The sequence below is a fragment of the Artibeus jamaicensis genome, unplaced genomic scaffold, assembly GCF_021234435.1.
Source record: "Artibeus jamaicensis isolate MK-2021 breed Jamaican fruit bat unplaced genomic scaffold, CSHL_Jam_final scaffold_537, whole genome shotgun sequence".
In the NCBI taxonomy this organism is placed as follows: Eukaryota; Metazoa; Chordata; class Mammalia; order Chiroptera; family Phyllostomidae; genus Artibeus; species Artibeus jamaicensis.
The window spans coordinates 1,296,224-1,313,871 of NW_026522047.1; the positions used below are offsets into that span (position 1 = coordinate 1,296,224).

The 17,648-nt window shown below is 65.2% G+C and overlaps 1 protein-coding gene across 3 annotated transcripts; it reads left to right on the forward strand.

Annotated features, from left to right (window-relative positions):
* Positions 1-3,296: 3,296 nt before the first annotated feature.
* On the forward strand, positions 3,297-16,484 carry CHID1 (chitinase domain containing 1). Of its 3 annotated transcripts, XM_037163083.2 has the most exons (15): positions 3,297-3,401; positions 3,560-3,677; positions 3,855-4,785; positions 6,307-6,462; positions 6,940-7,089; positions 7,333-7,465; positions 8,264-8,308; positions 8,975-9,081; positions 9,332-9,393; positions 10,197-10,289; positions 12,648-12,749; positions 13,239-13,394; positions 15,879-15,959; positions 16,092-16,134; positions 16,310-16,484. In XM_037163083.2, exons 3-15 carry the CDS (start codon positions 4,642-4,644, stop codon positions 16,406-16,408), a joined length of 1,371 nt encoding a protein of 456 aa, XP_037018978.2. In that variant the 5' UTR covers positions 3,297-3,401; positions 3,560-3,677; positions 3,855-4,641; the 3' UTR covers positions 16,409-16,484. The 3 variants fall into 3 exon arrangements, 2 of the variants coding, with proteins under 2 accessions (XP_037018978.2, XP_053514515.1); XR_008390302.1 differs by lacking the exon at positions 9,332-9,393 and having other exon boundaries at positions 16,310-16,357; XM_053658540.1 differs by lacking the exons at positions 9,332-9,393; positions 16,092-16,134.
* Positions 16,485-17,648: the final 1,164 nt, after the last annotated feature.

The window sequence follows — 17,648 nt, forward strand, 5'->3', positions numbered from 1 at the left end:
AGCACTCAGGGCCAGAGTCACAGGCAACCCTGGCCAAGGCCAGATGGGCTGGTGGGGCCACATGTGGGACACAGACAGAAAATCTGCTGCGCTGGCCCTGGAGCTCTACCCAGAAGCTTCCGCTGAGTGAGCACGCCCACTGCCTCTCCCTTAGCGCTCTGGACTTTGCTTACCCCAGCACCTAGGGAGGATGTCTCCATCTGGGGGGGTGGGGGGCAGCCAGCAGCAGGAAATCCTGATATGTGCCTCTCTTCCTGAGCTTCCGGTCTCAAAACTGGAATGTCTTGGGACCCAAGAGTGATAGGATGGAGTCAGTGATAGTGGTCTGGGCCCTGCCCTTGGGGCAACCCCCGGCCAAGGCCTCCCTGATAAAACAAGTCACAGTGGCCCCTGCCAGGAAGGGTCTTGGCTTGTGCCAGCTCTTCGAAAAGAGAGGCCCAGGGCGGCCTCCAAGCCTGGGGACCCCACCCTCCTCCCAAGCCAGGAGCAACGGCCTGCTGGCAGAAGACACAAGCCCAGCCCCCAGGAGCCCCACAGACACAAGCTGCGGTGTTTTCTTGCATGGTCAACCACGTAATGGGCTCCCCATACTAACTCAGAGACACCACAGTGGCTGTCCCGGACAGGCAAGATCAGGGTGGGGACTCTCCGTGGCCAGGTGTACCTGGAGCGGGTGCTCCAGCCCTGCGGGTGTCCCCAGACCGTGGAGGGTCCAGCAGCAGGAAGGTATGTCTCTACAGGCCCCCTGGCTCCACAGGGGATGTCCCTGCCCTTGTCCTATGTGTCCACTGCAGACGGGTGGGGAGAAGGAGAAGCACATGTGAGGGCGGGCTGGACCGGGGCTCCCATCTGGGAGCCTGGACCTCCGCGTGGGCACCCACCCCACACGAGCCCTGGTGGGCAGGCTGCTCCACGTGCCAGGGGACCTAGATGAGGGGCTTGGACTCGGATTTAAACTAAATTTAAACAATTAGGATTTACTGACTTTGTAAACTCAAAACCTAATTTCTTTAACCTGTCAAGTTTAATTTTACAAACCCTATTATTCCCTTTAAAAGCCTAACAGATTTTAAAGTCATTTTTAAGGGGCCCCTGCCTCATATTTGGTCCCATTCATAAAGTCAGTGAATTAAGCATCTTCAACATTTCAAAAGGAATTTATAAATTAGGTATCTCTTACTTCCTTCTGAGGTACTTAAGCTTGTCTGAACGGACCACAAAAATCTCAATGAAGCCCTGGCTGGTGTAGTTCAGTGGATTGAGCGCAGGCCTGCGAACCAGAGGATCGCGGTTCGATTCCCAGTCAGGGCGCATGCCTGGGTTGCAGGCCAGTTCCCTGCAGGCTATTTCCCAGCAGGGGAAGCACTAGAGGCAACTACACAGTGATGTTTCTCTCCCTCTCTCCTTCCCCTCTAAAGATAAATAAATAAAATCTTAAAAAAAAATCTCAGTGAAGAACTCACAAGCTCAACAATTACCTTTTTAAGTGTGGCGAACCCCTGTTGTCTTAAATGTTCCCATCCGTTCTGGTTTCACTGAACACATGAATGCTAACCTTGGGTTCTGGGTCCCCTCAGCCGTCGGACGCCTCATTCTAAATCTTCCTGTGGCTATGCACACACTTCAAGGAGCCGGCTTTCCCTCTGTCGCCCTCGGCACCAGCCGTGGCAGCTGGGAGGCTGACCGCTTTGTCAGGACCCCAGAATTCTGTCCAGTGGGGCCTCTGCAGGGGGCTGGTATCCGGCTCCCTGCCCGCCTGCCCACCCGCCCGCTCTTGGGGTCTTGCCCAGAGTGAACACTGAGTGGATTTTACAATTCTTCAGCTCCAAAGACCCCTGCAGTCAGTGGCACCCTAAAGGGACTAGAGCCTTTCTCACTGAGATCTGTGATCTTGCTGGGGTCTCCCCGGCACCCATAGGGCTGCGCAAGTTGGCAGACCATCGAACACAGCCTACTGGGAACTGTTCCAGAGCTCCGCCTGACTCGAGGTCACTACTCCAAAGGCTGTAGCTCACTACTCCTCAGAGCTGAGCTAGCTGGGCGGCAGGAACACAGAGCTGCCCCGTGACGCTTGACAGTTGGGACACGACAGACACCAGCACACACACCGGCCCCACCTACACTCTGCGAAGACTGGCAGGAAATGTGGGGAAGAGAAAGAAGACACGGTTAGGAAGAAGGAGAACAAAGTTCGGTTCAGGGAGAAGCCTGTCAAGAGGCTGGAAAGAGGAAACAGCTGAGCGATAGTCCTGGCACTAGTGGGGCAGGGGCAGGGTGGGGACTGGCTATGTGGGTTATAGCAGGAAACTGCTGGAAACGGCAAGGGATGGGTGGGTGGGGGGGTCTGCCCACTTACATCCAGTGATTAAAACTGCTGGCCACATATGCCATCCCAGAAGCTCGACTGCTCTTGCTGGGGGCTGAGAGGGGTTCTGTTTTCACTTGCAAGAAGGTGCCCGTGTTACTGGAGGCGAACACAAGTGCAGCGCTGGGTCTCGGGCACGTGGGGTTTTCATGCCCCTGCTCCACACCGTGTAGGCACCACTAGCCCATGGATGGTGACCCAAGCCAAGGGCTGAGTTGCACTCACCCAGGGAGATGTGGGGGATGGCGCAGGAGGGCTAGGCTGGGGGGCGGCCACTAGCAGAGTAGGAGAAAAGCCTGGAGAGGCGATTTCCGCGTCCAAGAGACAAGAACTTGGAAGCCGGTGAGGTCGGTCCCGCGCGGTCCTCTGCCACACGCCCAAGCCAGGTTGAGGATCTGAGTCTTAGGCGCTCCCTGGTGGTCACACGTGGCTGCAGCCCTGAGGTTCCACAAGGCACCCAGGTTTCCAAGGAGCGCGTGCGCTGGGGAGGCAAGGAACCCCCTCCTGCACACACCCTGGTGCCCACGAGGAGACCGCGACACCCCCGGGAATCCCGCCTTCACCCGGCAAGGCTGTCGTGCTCCGGGGAAAGCCTGAGACCCGGGGAACGCGCAGCACAGCGGCGCTCAACACACTACGGAGGACGCGTGGTCCACGCGCCGCCTGGCTGTCCCGTTCTCCAGTCCCTGGGTCTCCGCCGCCTCCGAGTCCAGCCCCCAAGGGGCCATTGATTCTCCTGGGTCAAGCCCCCTGGCTCCACTCCCAGCCCGTAGCCTGACCCCGCCCCTCATCCCGGCTCCGCCCCTTTGGCCCGCCCTTGGGCCCTACTTCAAGCCCCGCCTTATTTCATTTCAGGCTCCTTTCTTCAGCCCTGTCCCTAAGCCCCGCCCCAGCGTGCAGTGCGCTTCGGCGGCGACGCGGAACTGGTGTGACACCGGCTGACAGGCGCGGGCGCCCTGGGGCGGGACTTCCGGCGGCTCCGGCAAGCGTCTTCCGACCGTGCGAGGGTGGTCCGGCCGGCCACCGGGACATGAAGGTGAGCCCCACGGCGGCTGGCCGGGGTGGTGTAGGCGCCCGCGTCTGGGCGTTGCGCCCCCTCCGCACATGGCCTCAGCCCCCTTCCGTGCAGTGGGCGCGCGGAGGCGCGGAGTCGAGCGGTGTGAGCGGGCATGGACGGGAGGGCTGTCTGTGCAGGAGGACGTGGGCGGCGTGCGGGTGCGGACAAGAGCCGCAGCTCTTCGAGCGTGGACCCGTGAGAACGAGCGTGTGCGAATAAGACCCTGAGTGGGAGCAGCACGGCCTAATGTGACAGGTGGCTGTCAGTGGTTGGTGAGACCGGGAGGGTGGTGGTCGCCCTGTCCCCAGGGGCTAGGTAGGGTCCCGGTGCTGCTTGGGGTGCACTGGGCGGGACCCCACCTCGCTCAGCCCCCAGCCTTGAAAGGGTAGACTTTCCACACGGGGGGATGACTCGCCGCCCCTCGCTTCCCAGGTCACCAGAGCTGAGCCCAGAGGGGTCCGGGGACAGTGGTTGGTGGCACAACCGGACCTCTGCTGGACTCCTGTTTCCATCGCCCTGTCGTTAGCGCAGTGGCCACCCGTCCTCTGCCCGCCTCCTCAGCCTGAGGGCATGATGACAGGACCTGCCGGGTGTGGCGAGCCGCCTGCTGCAGCCCGCGGTCATAAATGTCCCAGCGGGCTGCGGTCCTGCCTCCGAGTGCCTTCACCCCTCCCCGCAGGAACCCAGTTGGCTCCAGAATTTGCGCTCAAAGACGAGAGCTGGGATGAGTAACAACACACTTGCTGTTCTGTTAATGCCAAAGTCGGCTCAGGGTCCAGCCTGGTGTCAGTGACAGACACTCGGGGCACATCGTTCAGCATTTCTCTCAAACGGCACATCACTGAATAGCAAGGCCAACTGGACTGGTGAAAGCCGGTGTCTGAAAGTGCCATGGAAGAGACACGGTCAGAGAGCGTCACAGAGCACGGGCTCTGCTCAGCACCTTCCCTGTACTCACACATGCATGCACTCTGCGTGTGGGCGTGTGAACCCAGCTGTGGTCAGCACTCTTACTGTGGGTTTCGATGAAAAACACTTGAACATCACCATGGGGACTCACTGTCCTTTGGTCACACACATGGCTGAACCAATCGTCCCAGGAGCTTAGAGCCTCAGATGGTGGGCTCCTGGCTGCCTCACTCACAATGGGTCTGAAGCCCCGCCTCCTGCAGCCCTCTGGTTTGGGTGTGTAACGACTGCTGGGTGACCGCAAGCGCGCATGGTCACCACACACTGCACTCCCTTCCAGGGCCATTCCGCACAAAGGAGGTCATGGGGCGTGAAGACACGTTCTGACATAACAGGATGCAGGAGCTCAGCAGCCAGCTCTGGCAGGACCATGATGCCTTGGGCAGAGAAGCAGGTGGGGGTGGGCATCTCCCCACAGTGCAAAGTGGGGAGCCATGGGAAGTGCTTAGATAGGGCCTCCCTCCGCAGGAGCACCCACACACCAGGCGGCCCATGTGCTGGGTCCCCACCACTGAGTGCCAGTCAGGCAGTCGGTCTGGGAAGTCCCCTGCTGGTCAGGGAACAACCCAGAACTCCAAGTGCTGCTCCCTGCTGCCTGCTCGTCCCTGAGCTGTACCCCCACTCCGGGCGCAGGGACAGGTGGTCAGTGCAGTGCCTACCCGGGCCTCAAGCTCAGTCTGGTCCTCCTTCCCTTGCTCCTCCTTCGGGCGCAGAAGCCAGCAGAGCCTGTGTTCCTCCAGATTGACCCCATCTCCACCCTTTCTTCTTTCCTTCCCGATGGCATGAAGTCAGAGATCAAGGGTCAGGCAGAGGGATGTCTGTCCACCTGTGTGAGGACAGCAGGTGGGGTGGCAGGCTGTGGCCCAAATAAAATAAATAAAGCTGGGACCGTGCCGAGTGAGTGCTTTTCCTAACGTTCGTGCAACCAGTGCCAGTGCATCCTGCACGTCCAAGCGCCTGTCCCTGTCCCCATGGGAGGAGGCGCAGGCCCTTCTCTGCCACAGACACCTTCCTGTGTTTGCTGCATGGGAGTGGAAGGTCCAAACAGTGGGAGTTGTGCAAGAGGAACTGTGTTGGGGAGCATAAGATCTGTGGGTGGGTTTGTCTCCCAGAAAGGTGTCTCTGGCTTGAACTCCCAGCACCAGCTTAGGAAGGTGCTGCCCAGGGGGCAGGGGGCAGGGTTGGGGGCTCGCAGCTGCTTCTGTCCCTCCAGTCCTCTCTCCAAGGTGGGTGGAGATGCCATCTCACTTCCCCGTCCACTCCTCCGGTTTCTGCGGCAGCCAAGGTGCCGCCTCGGGGGCTCGGGCTGTCTGGGTGTTACCCCCTTCACATCCCCAGCTCTGTTTGCAGTGGGCCACCTTTTATTAGAGTATCTTTCCTGGATTCGTAAGAGTTCTTAGCACACCAGGCACAGGCAACACGTAGCCACTCACTGCCAAGTCTGCTCTGTGTGCTCTTTCTGGTTTATTCTCTGTATTAGCTTTGTTTTCTAAACGAAAGCGCACCGTAGTGCAGTACACGCTGTTGATGTTTCCCTCGGGCACCTCAGTCCCAGCAGCCGCGAAGCTCACTTGGGTCCTCTCTGACCTCCCTCGCTGCCTCATTCACTGCAGGGAAGCCCTCAGGCCAGGCCTTCTTTGGGTCTATGGAGAAGGAAGAGCCCGAGTTCTCCCTGCGGGCTGGCACTGGTCAGCATGGCCCTGGGGCAGCGGGGGAGGCGGGGAAGCCCCTTCCTGCTCTTGTGGGAGAAACCAGGGGCCGAATGGGAGCTGTGGCTGCTGGGGCTGGTCCAGAGCAGGGCTGTGTTCTGGGCCAGTGCCACCAGCCCCCAGGCTCCGCTCTGACGAGGCCCCCAGTGGCCAGAGGGGGTGCCCCATGCTGCTGGAGGCCTCCACGGGCTCTGCCTTCCCTGCAGGCCCCGGACCCCACCCGTGACCGCCCCGCCTGTAACCTGCCCGCCATGAAGGCGCTCCTGCACGTGCTCTGGCTTGCTCTGGCTTGCGGCTCTGCTCACACCACCCTGTCGAAGTCGGACGCCAAGAAGTCCGCCTCCAAGACACTGCAGGAGAAGGTCAGGGTGGTCTGGGACTGGCCGAAATACTGACCTGTTGCACCTTCTTCCTGCCCCCTGGGGCCCCGTGCTCACTCGGCCTGTGAGCCAGCAGACTGGGGCCTCGGCCCAGTGCTCCGGCCGAACGGCCTCAAAGGGGACAGCCTCTGGCACTGGGGCCTGCGGCTCTGCCTGGGCCTGGCCCCGGCTTCTCTCGTGACCTGCTTTCTGCTTCTTTCAACACCTGCTCTCATCCCGCCTCGTGGAGTTCTGTGACAGCCACAGGGCTCCTGAGCCAGACGTGCCTGGGGCGTGTCTGGCAGAGCGTGTCTTCGGGGGCGGCCAGCTCCTCGGGGAGGGCCCTGCCCTGCTGTCTCCTGGCCGATGGCACCGTGAGGGACCCCCCACAGCCCCTGGCTAAACGGAGAGGACCCCTGTGCCCGGTTCTGCCTTTTGCCGCAGACACTGCAGGCCTCCTCCCCGTGCCTGTCATTTCAGACTCAGTTCTCAGAGACGCCGGTGCAGGACCGGGGTCTGGTGGTGACAGACCCCCGAGCCGAGGACGTGGTGCTTGAGCACCGCAGCTACTGCTCGGCGAGGGCCCGGGAGCGACACTTTGCTGGGGACGTCCTGGGCTATGTCACCCCAGTAAGCTGGGCCCAGGGGGGCAGGGAATGGGGTGGTCCCAAGGGCACGGCAGCAACTGGGGTCTGCAGCCTCACCTCCCCAGGTGACCACCACAGTGGGGCTACAGGGGGACATGCTTGGGGGTCCTCGGGGGCTCATCTGCCTGGTGCAGCTGGGCCTGCAGTGCCCCCATCCAGAGGCAGCGCCTGAGCCCTCCGGCCCCGGCTGCAGGTGGGCTCAGCTGGCCTCTCTGTCCTCTGCCAGTGGAACAGCCATGGCTACGACATCGCCAAGGTCTTCGGGGGCAAGTTCACGCAGATCTCACCTGTGTGGCTGCAGCTGAAGAGGCGTGGCCGGGAGATGTTCGAGGTCACAGGCCTCCATGACGTGGACCAAGGTTCTCACCTTGCCACCTGTTGGCGTGTCCCCGGGCCCAAGGGGTGTGAGAGAGTGAGCGTGTGAGAGGTTTGGTGTGAGTGTGACCACTGCCCATGTCGACCGGCACCCCCTCATTTGCCCTCGGCAGCTCGCTTGTGATGCCCTGGAGCGGGGTCTGGGGAAGGGCTGCGCAGTGTCTGTGAGAGCAGAGTCTGAGCCGCAGGCACAGGGCGGAGGCGGCCGGTGTCCGCGGCAGAAGGCAGAACCCATGCAGGGGTCCTCTCCGTTCAGCCAGGGGCTGTGTGGGGTCCCTCACGGTGCTGCCGGCCAGGAGGCGGCAGGGCAGGGCCCTCCCCGAGGAGCTGGCCGCCCCTGGAGACACGCTCTGCCCCCCCCCCCCGGCACGTCTGGCCCACTCAGCGCTGTGGCCGCCACAGACCTCGACAAGGCAGGTCCAGGGAGGAGCAAGGGCCCAGCCATCCTGACCACGTTTTGGGGCCTGCGCCCAAGCTTACATGGCTGTCCCCCTTTGGGGTCCTGAAGGGACACACATGTCAGCTGATTGTAAAGTTTCAAGACCCAGAGCAGCCCCCAACATCAGGAGGGCAGCTCGGACCCTGGCCCTCCAGACACCCCTCAGCCAAGAAGCAGCGCCAGGGTCGGAGCTGCCCTGGCCCAGGCCGCTCTGCCGGGGGCGGAGGGCCCTGGATTCTCCCCACCGGCCTCCCCTTCACTCTCCCGCATGCGGCCAAGCATTTTCCTCCAAGATGAGTGAGGACCTGGGTCCCTGGGCTGAGTGTCCTCTTCCCGTCCACAGGGTGGATGCGCGCCGTCAGGAAGCAGGCCAAGGGCCTGCGCATAGGTGAGTCCAGGGCATCGGGCAGTCAGGGTTGGAGGCCCTGGCCGCTGTGGCCTCCCTGTGCCAGGGTGAGGGGCCCCGGGGTGTTCTCCATGCCCACGGGTAGCTCTGCAACGGTGCAGAAAGGAGGCCAGCCCCAACCTGGCATTCGTGGCCCTCGGTCCAGCTGGGGACTTCTGGTTCTTCCGCCCGCCCAGGCCAGTGCCCCCTTCACCAGTTTCTTCATTCACCCAGCGAGCTTTTATCGTGGGCCTGAGGGCCAAGTCTGAGAGGGACGCCAGCCCTGCCCACCCTGGAGCTCCCAGCTAGCGAGGGAGGGCAGTGTCCCCAAGTGTCGTGGGGCCAGCAGGGCCTGGGAGAGACAGCCAGGGAGGGTCCTAGAGCAGACTTGCACTTGGCATTGATGGGGGGCCGTGGAGTCGGGTCCGGGAGGAAGACGGTCCAGCAGCAGCCAGGCAGCGGAGAGCCAGAAGAGTGGGCGCTGGGCAGCCGGGTCAGCACCTCTGTCCTCCCCGGCCGACCGGGGGCCCTCTCCGGGCCACGTATTGCTGGGGTGACCGCACCGGGTGCACAGCTGTGTGGTCACTCTGCTCTGGGGGCCAACAGCCGCCTCGTGGGTGGAGCAGAGCACAGGAGGATCACAGCACCCACTCAGGCCTGTTCCCCCAGTGCCCCGGCTCCTGTTTGAGGACTGGACTCGTGAGGACTTCCGGAGCGTCTGGGACAGCGAGGACGAGATAGAGGAGCTCAGCAAGACCGTGGTCCAGGTCGCCAAGGTGAGACCTGGTGCTCCACGGGTGACGCCCAGCTGTCTATGTGCGGGGGTGCAGGTGGGGGCACCTCGGGCCCCAGGCGCTGGGGAGCCCTGGCCACTCTGCCTCTGGCTCTTGTGGGGACTCCCGCCTCCCCGCGCAGAGAGGCACTTCTGTGCCTGCGGCGTGACCCTCGAGCTGTGACCTTCCTGGAAGGGCGCGGAGCCTGCCGTGCAGCCCTCCCTCTGACCGACCGCCCGCCGGGCCCTTTCAGAGCCAGCACTTCGACGGCTTTGTGGTGGAGGCCTGGAGCCAGCTGCTGAGCCAGGAGCGCGCGTGAGTGGGCTCGGGGGTGCCGCGGGCACCGGAGCCTCCTGGGAACCTGGGGAGGGCCTGGCCTGGCCGCCCAGCCCTCGAGTTCTGCGTCCGCCCAGTTCTGTGTGCGCTCTCAACTGCACTCCCCCGGCCAGAGTGCCTGGCGAGAGTTGCCTGCCAAAGGGACCACCCCCAGTCCAGCAGGGACGTGGGGGTCGGCCCCACAGAAGATGTGGGAGGGACACAGCTCCACAGAGTGGCGGTGCCACCCACAGGCCATCACTGAGGGTAGCAGCGGGGTCTGGAGTGCAGTGGGCTGGCCCTCCCTTCAGGCCTGAGCCCGCCCCTCCTGCCTGCCTGTGCAGGGCGCTGGGCTGGGCTCCCGGCCACCTCCTCAGGGCAGGTGGGTGGGACATGGGGAAAGAGACCCCCCACCTGAGGCTCAGAGGCGGGCATGCCAAGGGCTCTCCGCCCCCCTTGTTGGGCGCAGGGGCCCCTGCTTCCTTGTGCCTGGACCCCCAAGCCCGCAGGTGACCCTGCAAGGCCCCCATCCACTCCTGCCCTGAAGCCCGGTCTGGGGGTTGGACGGAGACAGCGAGGGCTCAGGGCTGGGCTGCTGCACGGCCAGGTCTCCAGGTGGCCCCTTGCTCTGCGTCCACTCAGCCTGGCCCCACTGAGACGGTGCATGTGAGGTCCTGGGGCACCAGGAGGGTCAGCTGGCGGACCACTGAGTGGCTAGTGCCCACCGGGCTGGGTGTCCTGTGCCCACAGGGCTGAAAGCGCCGTGAGGGGGAGCCAGCCTGACCTCGTCCATGTCTTCACAGGGGTCTCGTCCACATGCTCACCCACATGGCGGAGGCGCTGCACCAGGCCCGGCTGGTGGTCATCCTGGTCATCCCACCAGCCGTCACCCCCGGGTAAGGGCTGCACTCACTAGGGGCTGGGGACCTGAGGCCACAGGCAGAGGCCGCGCCCCTGCACCCGCACATGTGAGGCCGTGTTGGAACCCCCCCCACTGAGGGGCGGGGCCTGTTAGACTCCCACTCACTCAGGCGTGGCCCTGGAGCTCCACAGCCCGGTCTGCACCGGCTGGGCCGCAGGAGCTCAGGGGTCCGGCCCCCTCCAAGGGCTCTTCCAGACCTGTGGAACGGTTGGGGGGAAAGGGGGGTCAGGGCCCAGGCAGTCTGGCTGCCTTGTCCACCGTGGCCAGAGCACAGTGCAAGGGCTGCAGGGTGAGGGGCAGGGCAGTGACAGGAGGGGCTCCAGAGGCCCTGAAGGGGCCGGAGCCGGGGCAGCTCGGGCCAGTGGCCTGTTGGGTGTGTTCACGGGTTAACAGACTCACACAAAAAACAGCTGACGCTCCCAGGGGCCTGCAGGCCCTCCAGCAGCTGAGGCACACGCCCCCTGAAGCGAGCGCCATTCCTGGGACAGTGTGCCTGGCTGGCTGTCCTCCCAGCCCCACAGTGCCCACCACAGGTCATCAGAGGTCCCTTTGCACAACCTGGACAGCAGCCTCCTGCCCGACTTCCCTCTCTGGACCGGTGGGCCGTGGCTGGAGGAAGGCAGGCGGCAGATGCCCCAGGCCCAGGGCTCTCCCTGTTTCCTGGGGGTTTTCAGGGGCAGCTTCTCAGGCAGGGGCTCTGTCCACAGCCCCTCCCTGGCCCAGACCTCCCACTCACACAGGGCCTCGTAGCTTCCAGTGAGTGCAGAGGGCGGGTGGACTGGCAGCGGGTGTGTGTTGGGGGGAGGTGGACACCCCTGGAAGGACCAGCCTCTGGTCCCAGCAGGGCCCTTTCCTGCTGGCACCCTCTCTGCCCCAGAGCCTTTGTGCCCAGCTCCTGGCACCGGGGCAAGAGGTGGGTGTGAGCTGGGGTCAGCTGGCCCCTCACCCTGCAGCCACCCAAAGAGGAAGCTCCCTCTGAGAGGCGGTCTGGGGCTGCCAGGAGTGGGGACCACAGCTGTGGTCCGCAACCAGGTGTGTGTGTGCCTGGGGCAGGCCTGGCTGGCGACTGGCACTCACCCTCCCCCCAGGGCGCCTTTCTGCAGTGGGATCCACCCCACAGCCTGGGCTCTGGGAGGGGTCTGCGTGCAGGTGTGTGACGTCTAGGGCCCTCCCACCAGTGCTGACCTTGAGCCCTGTCCCCAAGGTCGCAGCCTACGCTGCATGCAGCCACTGCTGTCCTGCCCAGGCAGGGGTTTGGCTCAGCTTCTTGCACCACCGGAGATGCCAGCGCACAGCACAGCTACCTGGTCTGTGAGAGCCCTGGCGGCCCTCCTGGTCTGGCCCTGCGTGTCTCCAGTGGCCGCAGCTCCTGGGCCTCTGGGGCCCCCGACGGCTGCCTGGCCCAGCCTTGGGTTGTCCTGTGACGGGACCTGAGCCCTCATCTCTGTCCCTCTGCTGCTGGCCACCCTGGTCTCCCCTGGTCTCCGGTAGGCAGGCGCCGTGGTCCGCAGGCTCTGCATGGAGGCCCGCTCCCACTCACCTGGGGGCACAGGTCACCTGTGGGCGGGGGCAGGCACGGAGGTGGCGGTACGTGCAGCAGGGCAGGGGTCCAGGCTGGAGGGCTGAGGTGGCCTGCAGCTGATGGTCCCCTCCCACCCTCGTGGGGCAGGTGGGCTCATGCCTGGAGGAGCAACCGGGGAGGAGCAGATAAGAGCTGGCAGGGGGCCAGGGTGACTGGGCAGGCCCTCCACCTGTCACTGGTTAGGTCCCCACCAGGCTGCTTGGGGGCTGCCCTGCAGGCGGCCTCCACGGGCGAGGTGAGGCCAAGGCCAGTGACAGTGGACAGAGGGGCCCGGGACAACATTTGGGGTTCCCCACCTGGTAGGCAGGGTTTCAGCCTTGAGCGAGGTGGGGAGCAGGAGGTGGGGGGAGGGTAGAGCCATGTGAACAGGGCCGCAGGGGGTTTAAGGACAGGCGAGGCACTCATCACCTGGCAAGGTGGGGTCAAGACAATCCAGGGATGATGTCCCGTCGGGGTGATGGAGGAAGGAAGTGTCCACCATACGAGACGCAGCTGGGGGCAGTGAGGCGGGGGTCTTGGGGCAGACAAGGCCCTAGAGACGACCCAGGGGCTGTGTGTGCCCCCCACCCCCACTTCTGGAGTGTGGCACTGACCTAGCTGCCTGCCTTCTTTCCCTCTGAGGAGAGTTGAGCCATTTCCAGGGTTGGACCCGGGCCTGCCTGGAGCGGAGATTGCTTGTGGGCTGGGGGCGCCAACCGAGAGGCCAGCAGGCTGTGTGACGGTCCCAGTGGCCACACTTGTCTCGTGCAGGACCGACCAGCTGGGCATGTTCACGCACAAGGAGCTGGAGCAGCTGGGCCCCGTGCTGGACGGGTTCAGCCTCATGACCTACGACTACCCGACCGCGCAGCAGTGAGTGTGGGGGCCGGGCCCTGCCCGCTACAGCCCGTGCGCAGGTGCTCACCGCCCGTGGGGCTGGACGCTCGGGACCCAGGGCCCTGTCCAGTCTTCCCCGAGGCCCGCAGTGGGCCCTGCATCACGCAGCCTTTTCCTGTTGGGGGCCCGTGGGAGATGGCGGCAGGCAGCCCCCCGCGGGACCACCGTGCCCAGCCACACCTCCAGGGAGTGGTGGCCATGGGCAGTGGGTCTGCCCTGTCGCCAGGGAGACAGTGTCCTGCTGCTGCACACGTCTGCCTGTCCCCACCCCCGGGGCCTCAGCCCAAGCTGCGCTGCTCCCGCGGCAGCCCTGGTGGGGCAGGTGTGGTGGACAAGGGAGACCCACGGTCAGCTGCCGCTTCCTTACTGCCCACGTGCACAGACCCTGCCCCCGGCCGGGGGCCCACGGCAGATGGGCCGAGGCCTCCGCCTGCCGCTGACACCCACCCCTCCCTCACCCTGCAGACCGGGCCCCAACGCGCCGCTGTCCTGGGTGCGAGCCTGTGTCCAGGTCCTGGACCCCAAATCCAAGTGGCGGAGCAAGATCCTCCTGGGGCTCAACTTCTATGGCATGGACTACTCGGCCTCCAGGGAGGCCCGCGAGCCTGTCGTTGGGACCAGGTGAGCTGGGGACCCCACCATGCAAGGCAGCCTCCTGTGCCGCCCCCTCCCCTTACGCCCTCATGCCAGTGGGTCTGCGTGTCTCCGGAGGTGATGGACAGAGAAGCCCTGGCAGGTCTGAGCACTTGGGTGCAGCGCCCCCCAAGCCTCAAGGCGGGGGCCGTGCCAGCCCGAGCTGGGGCACCTCCAGCACTTCCTACCGTCAGCGGGTCTGTGGACCCCCTTCGCAAGGTGAGCGGCACGTGGGCCAGGCCTGGGCGGGACCCCACAGAGTCCTGGAGGCCCTGGTCACCTGGACCCCGACTTGACAGCCCCCCCCCCCCACTGTGCAGCTCTGCTGGTTCTGTGCCCGTCAAACCCGCAGCCCCAGCCTGTGCCCTGACTGGGAATCGAAGCAATGACCTTTAGCTTCGTAGGATGACGCCCAGCCCACTGAGCCACGCTGGCCAGGGCTGTTCAGCTTTATGTTCCTTCTTTTTGGAAGGCCTTTTTGCTGGGTGTAGAGTCCCCGGTTGCCAGCTCTTCCCCAGTCCTTCCGGCCTCTCACTCTGTGGTCTTCCTGCCGCAGTGTGGCCGGCGGGGCCTGCACAGGGGGCTCCTCCTGCACTCGGTTTGCGTTGAGCTTTTTGCATCTGTGGGTTCAGACGTTTTATCAGGTGCGGAGAGACTGTGGCCGGTTCTCCAAGCATTTCCCGGTCCCTGCCTTGCTGTCCTCCCCCGCAGGCCCTCGAGTGTGTGCTGCTCGGGGTGGCGGGTCCGTCCTCAGCCTGCTGATGTGCACGGCGCTCTCTCCAGCCCTTCTTCCCCCTGCCCTCTCTCTGGTCTCCATCCCTGTCTTCATATCAGTGACCGCTTCCTGCCACGTCGCCGGCTCTTGACCCCCAGGCCTTTTCCCGTCACCACTGGCCCAGTGCTGGGGGTGGTCTTCCTCGCCGTCCACATTGCCCGTCAGGTCCGCACAGTGGTGGCTCCTTCCCGTGGTCCTGTCGCCCACTTCCTGTGGGCCTGTGTTCGGGGCCAGGTACCATTTTGCCAAAGGGGGCAATGCCTGGCCAGGTGCCGGTGCCATTTGTCCCTGGGAGACCATGTGAGCTGCTGCCTGTCCCCAGGCCTGGCCCCGCCAGCGGGCAGTGTGTCCAGAGACCGCTGCCACTCTGCCATCGTCAGCGGTCAGGGGCCGTGTCTGTCTGGCCATCCCCCGGGTCGGCTGCCGTGTGCACTGCCCTCCCTTGCGCAGCCGGAAGGCCCCTCGCCCCCAGCCCTGCTCTGCCCCCACATCCGTGGCCTGCAGGAGGTGGGCCTGGGGTTGCTGGCCTTGAAGGACCACCCATCTTAGCTCGGGCCCCTACACAAACACCACAGACGCTGTCCCCGTCCTGGGGACAGGGTCTGAGACCAGGTGTCACAGGGCTGGTCCCCCTGGAGGCTGCTCTCCTGGGCGCGCAGACGGCCGTCCCCTCACAGTGTCCCCCCAGGGTCCCTCTGTGTGTGTGTCTGTGTCCTGCTCTCTGACCCCACTGGTGGGATCAGGTGAGGAAAGGCACCAAGCGGCCCGGGGGCTGCAGGGGGAGCTCTGATCACGAGGGTGTGTGTGCGCATGTCCTCCCGTGCGCGTGTTGAGGGTGTGCTCGGTTCACACGCACACACTGGCTGCCCCCCCCACGCAGGGATCCTCCCCCTGCTGTCCCAGGGGCCCACTGCAGCGGGTCTGAGGGCAGCAGGGGGTGGGGCCGGCTGTGTGTCCGGGACCCGCCCCCTGCCCCTGCCCACACCGCCGTCCGACCTCACCTTGGCAGGAGCAGACGCTGCAGCCGAGCAGGGCCTCCCTGGGGGCCCGAGTCAGTCGGTGCGTGAGCAGGCAGAGTGCTGACACGGCGGGACCGTGGTTCCTGCCCAGCAAGGGCGGACGGGGGTCGACGCCCACCTGCGTCCTGCGGAGGGCCGAGGGGGGCCTGGGCCAAGCAGCTGGGCCATGATAGGCAGTCAGGGCTGGCTCCAGGCTTTTGGAGCCGGCCAGGGTTGCGTCTGTGCCTTGGACTTCAGGGGCGCTCCCCGCCTGGCTGAGAGCCCCGGGAGCTGCCGTCGCCCCACCCTTCCCTAGTCCGGGGGCCACGCCCTCCCTGGCACTCAGGGCGGGGCTCCTCTCCGTGGCTCGGAGAGTGTGGTCCTGGAGGTTGGGCCCCCAACAAGGTTTGAGTGTCACGTGGCCGCCTCCCTGGGGTCTGCGTGGAGTGGGTGCAGGGCTGTGGGGTCAGGAGGGATGTCCCCTCCCTCCAGGTACACCTGGAAAGGGCGCCCTCCTCATGTCTCCATCCCCTGGGCCCCGCCTCCCACCGGTACCCTTCATCCTTTCCCCTCTGGGTGGCCTTGCCCGTCCGTGACAGCCACAGGGAGGTGTTCGGGCTGCCCTGGGTGAGACCTCCTGGGGGACTGGGGTGCCCAAGGGCGCCCGTGGCACCCGAACCGACGCCCTGGCCCCTCCAGGTACATCCAGATGCTGAAGGAGCACCGGCCCCGGATGGTGTGGGACAGCCAGGCCGCAGAGCACTTCTTTGAGTACAAGAAGTGAGTGAGCTGCTGCAGGGGCTGGGCCCGGGGGGCACTGGCCCAGGGGGCGCTGGCCAGGGGGGGGGGCGCTGGCCGGGGGGGGGCTGGGAGGACCAGAGGCAGGAAGCCAGCGCCCGCTGTCCTCTGCAGAAGCCGAGGAGGGAGGCACATCCTCTTCTACCCAACTCTGAAGGTGCGTGCGTCCCGACCATGACCCTGCCCTCAGGGCGGCCGAGGCGGGCCGCGGGGTCAGTGCATGGTCTGACCTGCTGCCCTCTGGGGCCGAGGACCTCAGCCCTGAGCGGTGCTGGGGCTGCCGGGGGTGGGGGCGGTGAGAGGCGGGGGCCGACGGTGCTCTCTGCCCGTAGTCCGTGCAGGTGCGGCTGGAGCTGGCCCGGGAGCTGGGCGTCGGGCTGTCCATCTGGGAGCTGGGCCAGGGCCTGGACTACTTCTACGACCTCCTCTAGGCTCCGCCCTGCGGTGGCCTCGACTTCGAAGCGACAGGGGATTCGTGGGCGTGCAAAATACAGACTCTTCTCTGTCTCCCTGGCCGTGTCCGCCTCAGTCCCTGGGTGGGGACAGCCGGGCCCCGGGACCCCCACCTCCTTGGCAGTGATGTAAGGAGAGCACCCTGGCGGGGGGCACCCTGAGAACACAGTCCCCACCCCACGTGGACTGGGGTCCAGTGTGGGTTGGAGGCTTCGGAAGGACCCAGGCTCGCTGGTGCCTGGACTCGTGGCAGTGGTGGCTGTGCTTTGTCCCCCCGCCGCCCACACAGACCCGCCTGCCTGCCCGGGAGCCCTCCAGGTCTTGTTGCAGAGACGCACCTCAGCAAGGCCAGACCTGCGTGAGGGGCTGGGCCCTGGGCACCGTGGCTCTGTGGTCACTGTGGACAGACGGCACGGCAGCCAGTTCCGCCACCCGTTCCGCGGGCGCAGCCGCACTCCCGGGGTGAAAGTGTGTGCAGAGCCGAAGCACAGCTGGCCCCTCGGCAAGAGGCCGCTCGCCCCGCTGCCCAGCAAGTCCCCTTGGCAGGCCCGCTGGCCTGAGGCACAGACACGTGGTGCTCACCCAGGTGCTGCACTCAGCGGCCGCGAGCTGTGTGAGAGCTCGCAGCCACACCCCAAGTCTCTGGATCCCCTGAAGCACTTGGGGTCCTGAGTCGGGAGTCCTGGGGTGGGCGCCACGTGCCTCCATTTGCTGTGGAACACGGAAGGGGGTGGGTATCTGTCCTTGGGGGTCAGAACCTGGCCATGCCCACCATCCCTCCACAGAGCCTCACGCCCACTGGGGACACCCCGAGGGAGGACCGCCCACTTGGCCTGGGTGGAGGGGCAGCCCCAAGGCCCCCCCACTTCTGCAAACTATCCCCCCAACCCATGCAGATGCCCCGGGGCTACTCCCGGCCAGGCCCACTCTTCAGTGAGGTGGAGCAGCCCGTGGGTCCTGGGAAATGGACCCCGTGTCCTAGGTTGGGGTGGGGCTGGCCCTGAACGAAAGGACAGATGGGGGTGAGGTGGGGCCCTGTGAGAAGCCAGTGTGTCTGCTGCCTGTGTGTGCGCACGTGCCTGTCGTGTGCAGGCCAGCAGCTGCCCAGCTCGTCCTCTCAGCCCAGACTGGTGGCTCTGGGTGCCCCCAGCTTCCAAGGCCGGGGCAAGATGGTGGGGAGCGGGAAGCACTGGGTTCAGAGGTGTTTGCAAGTGCACA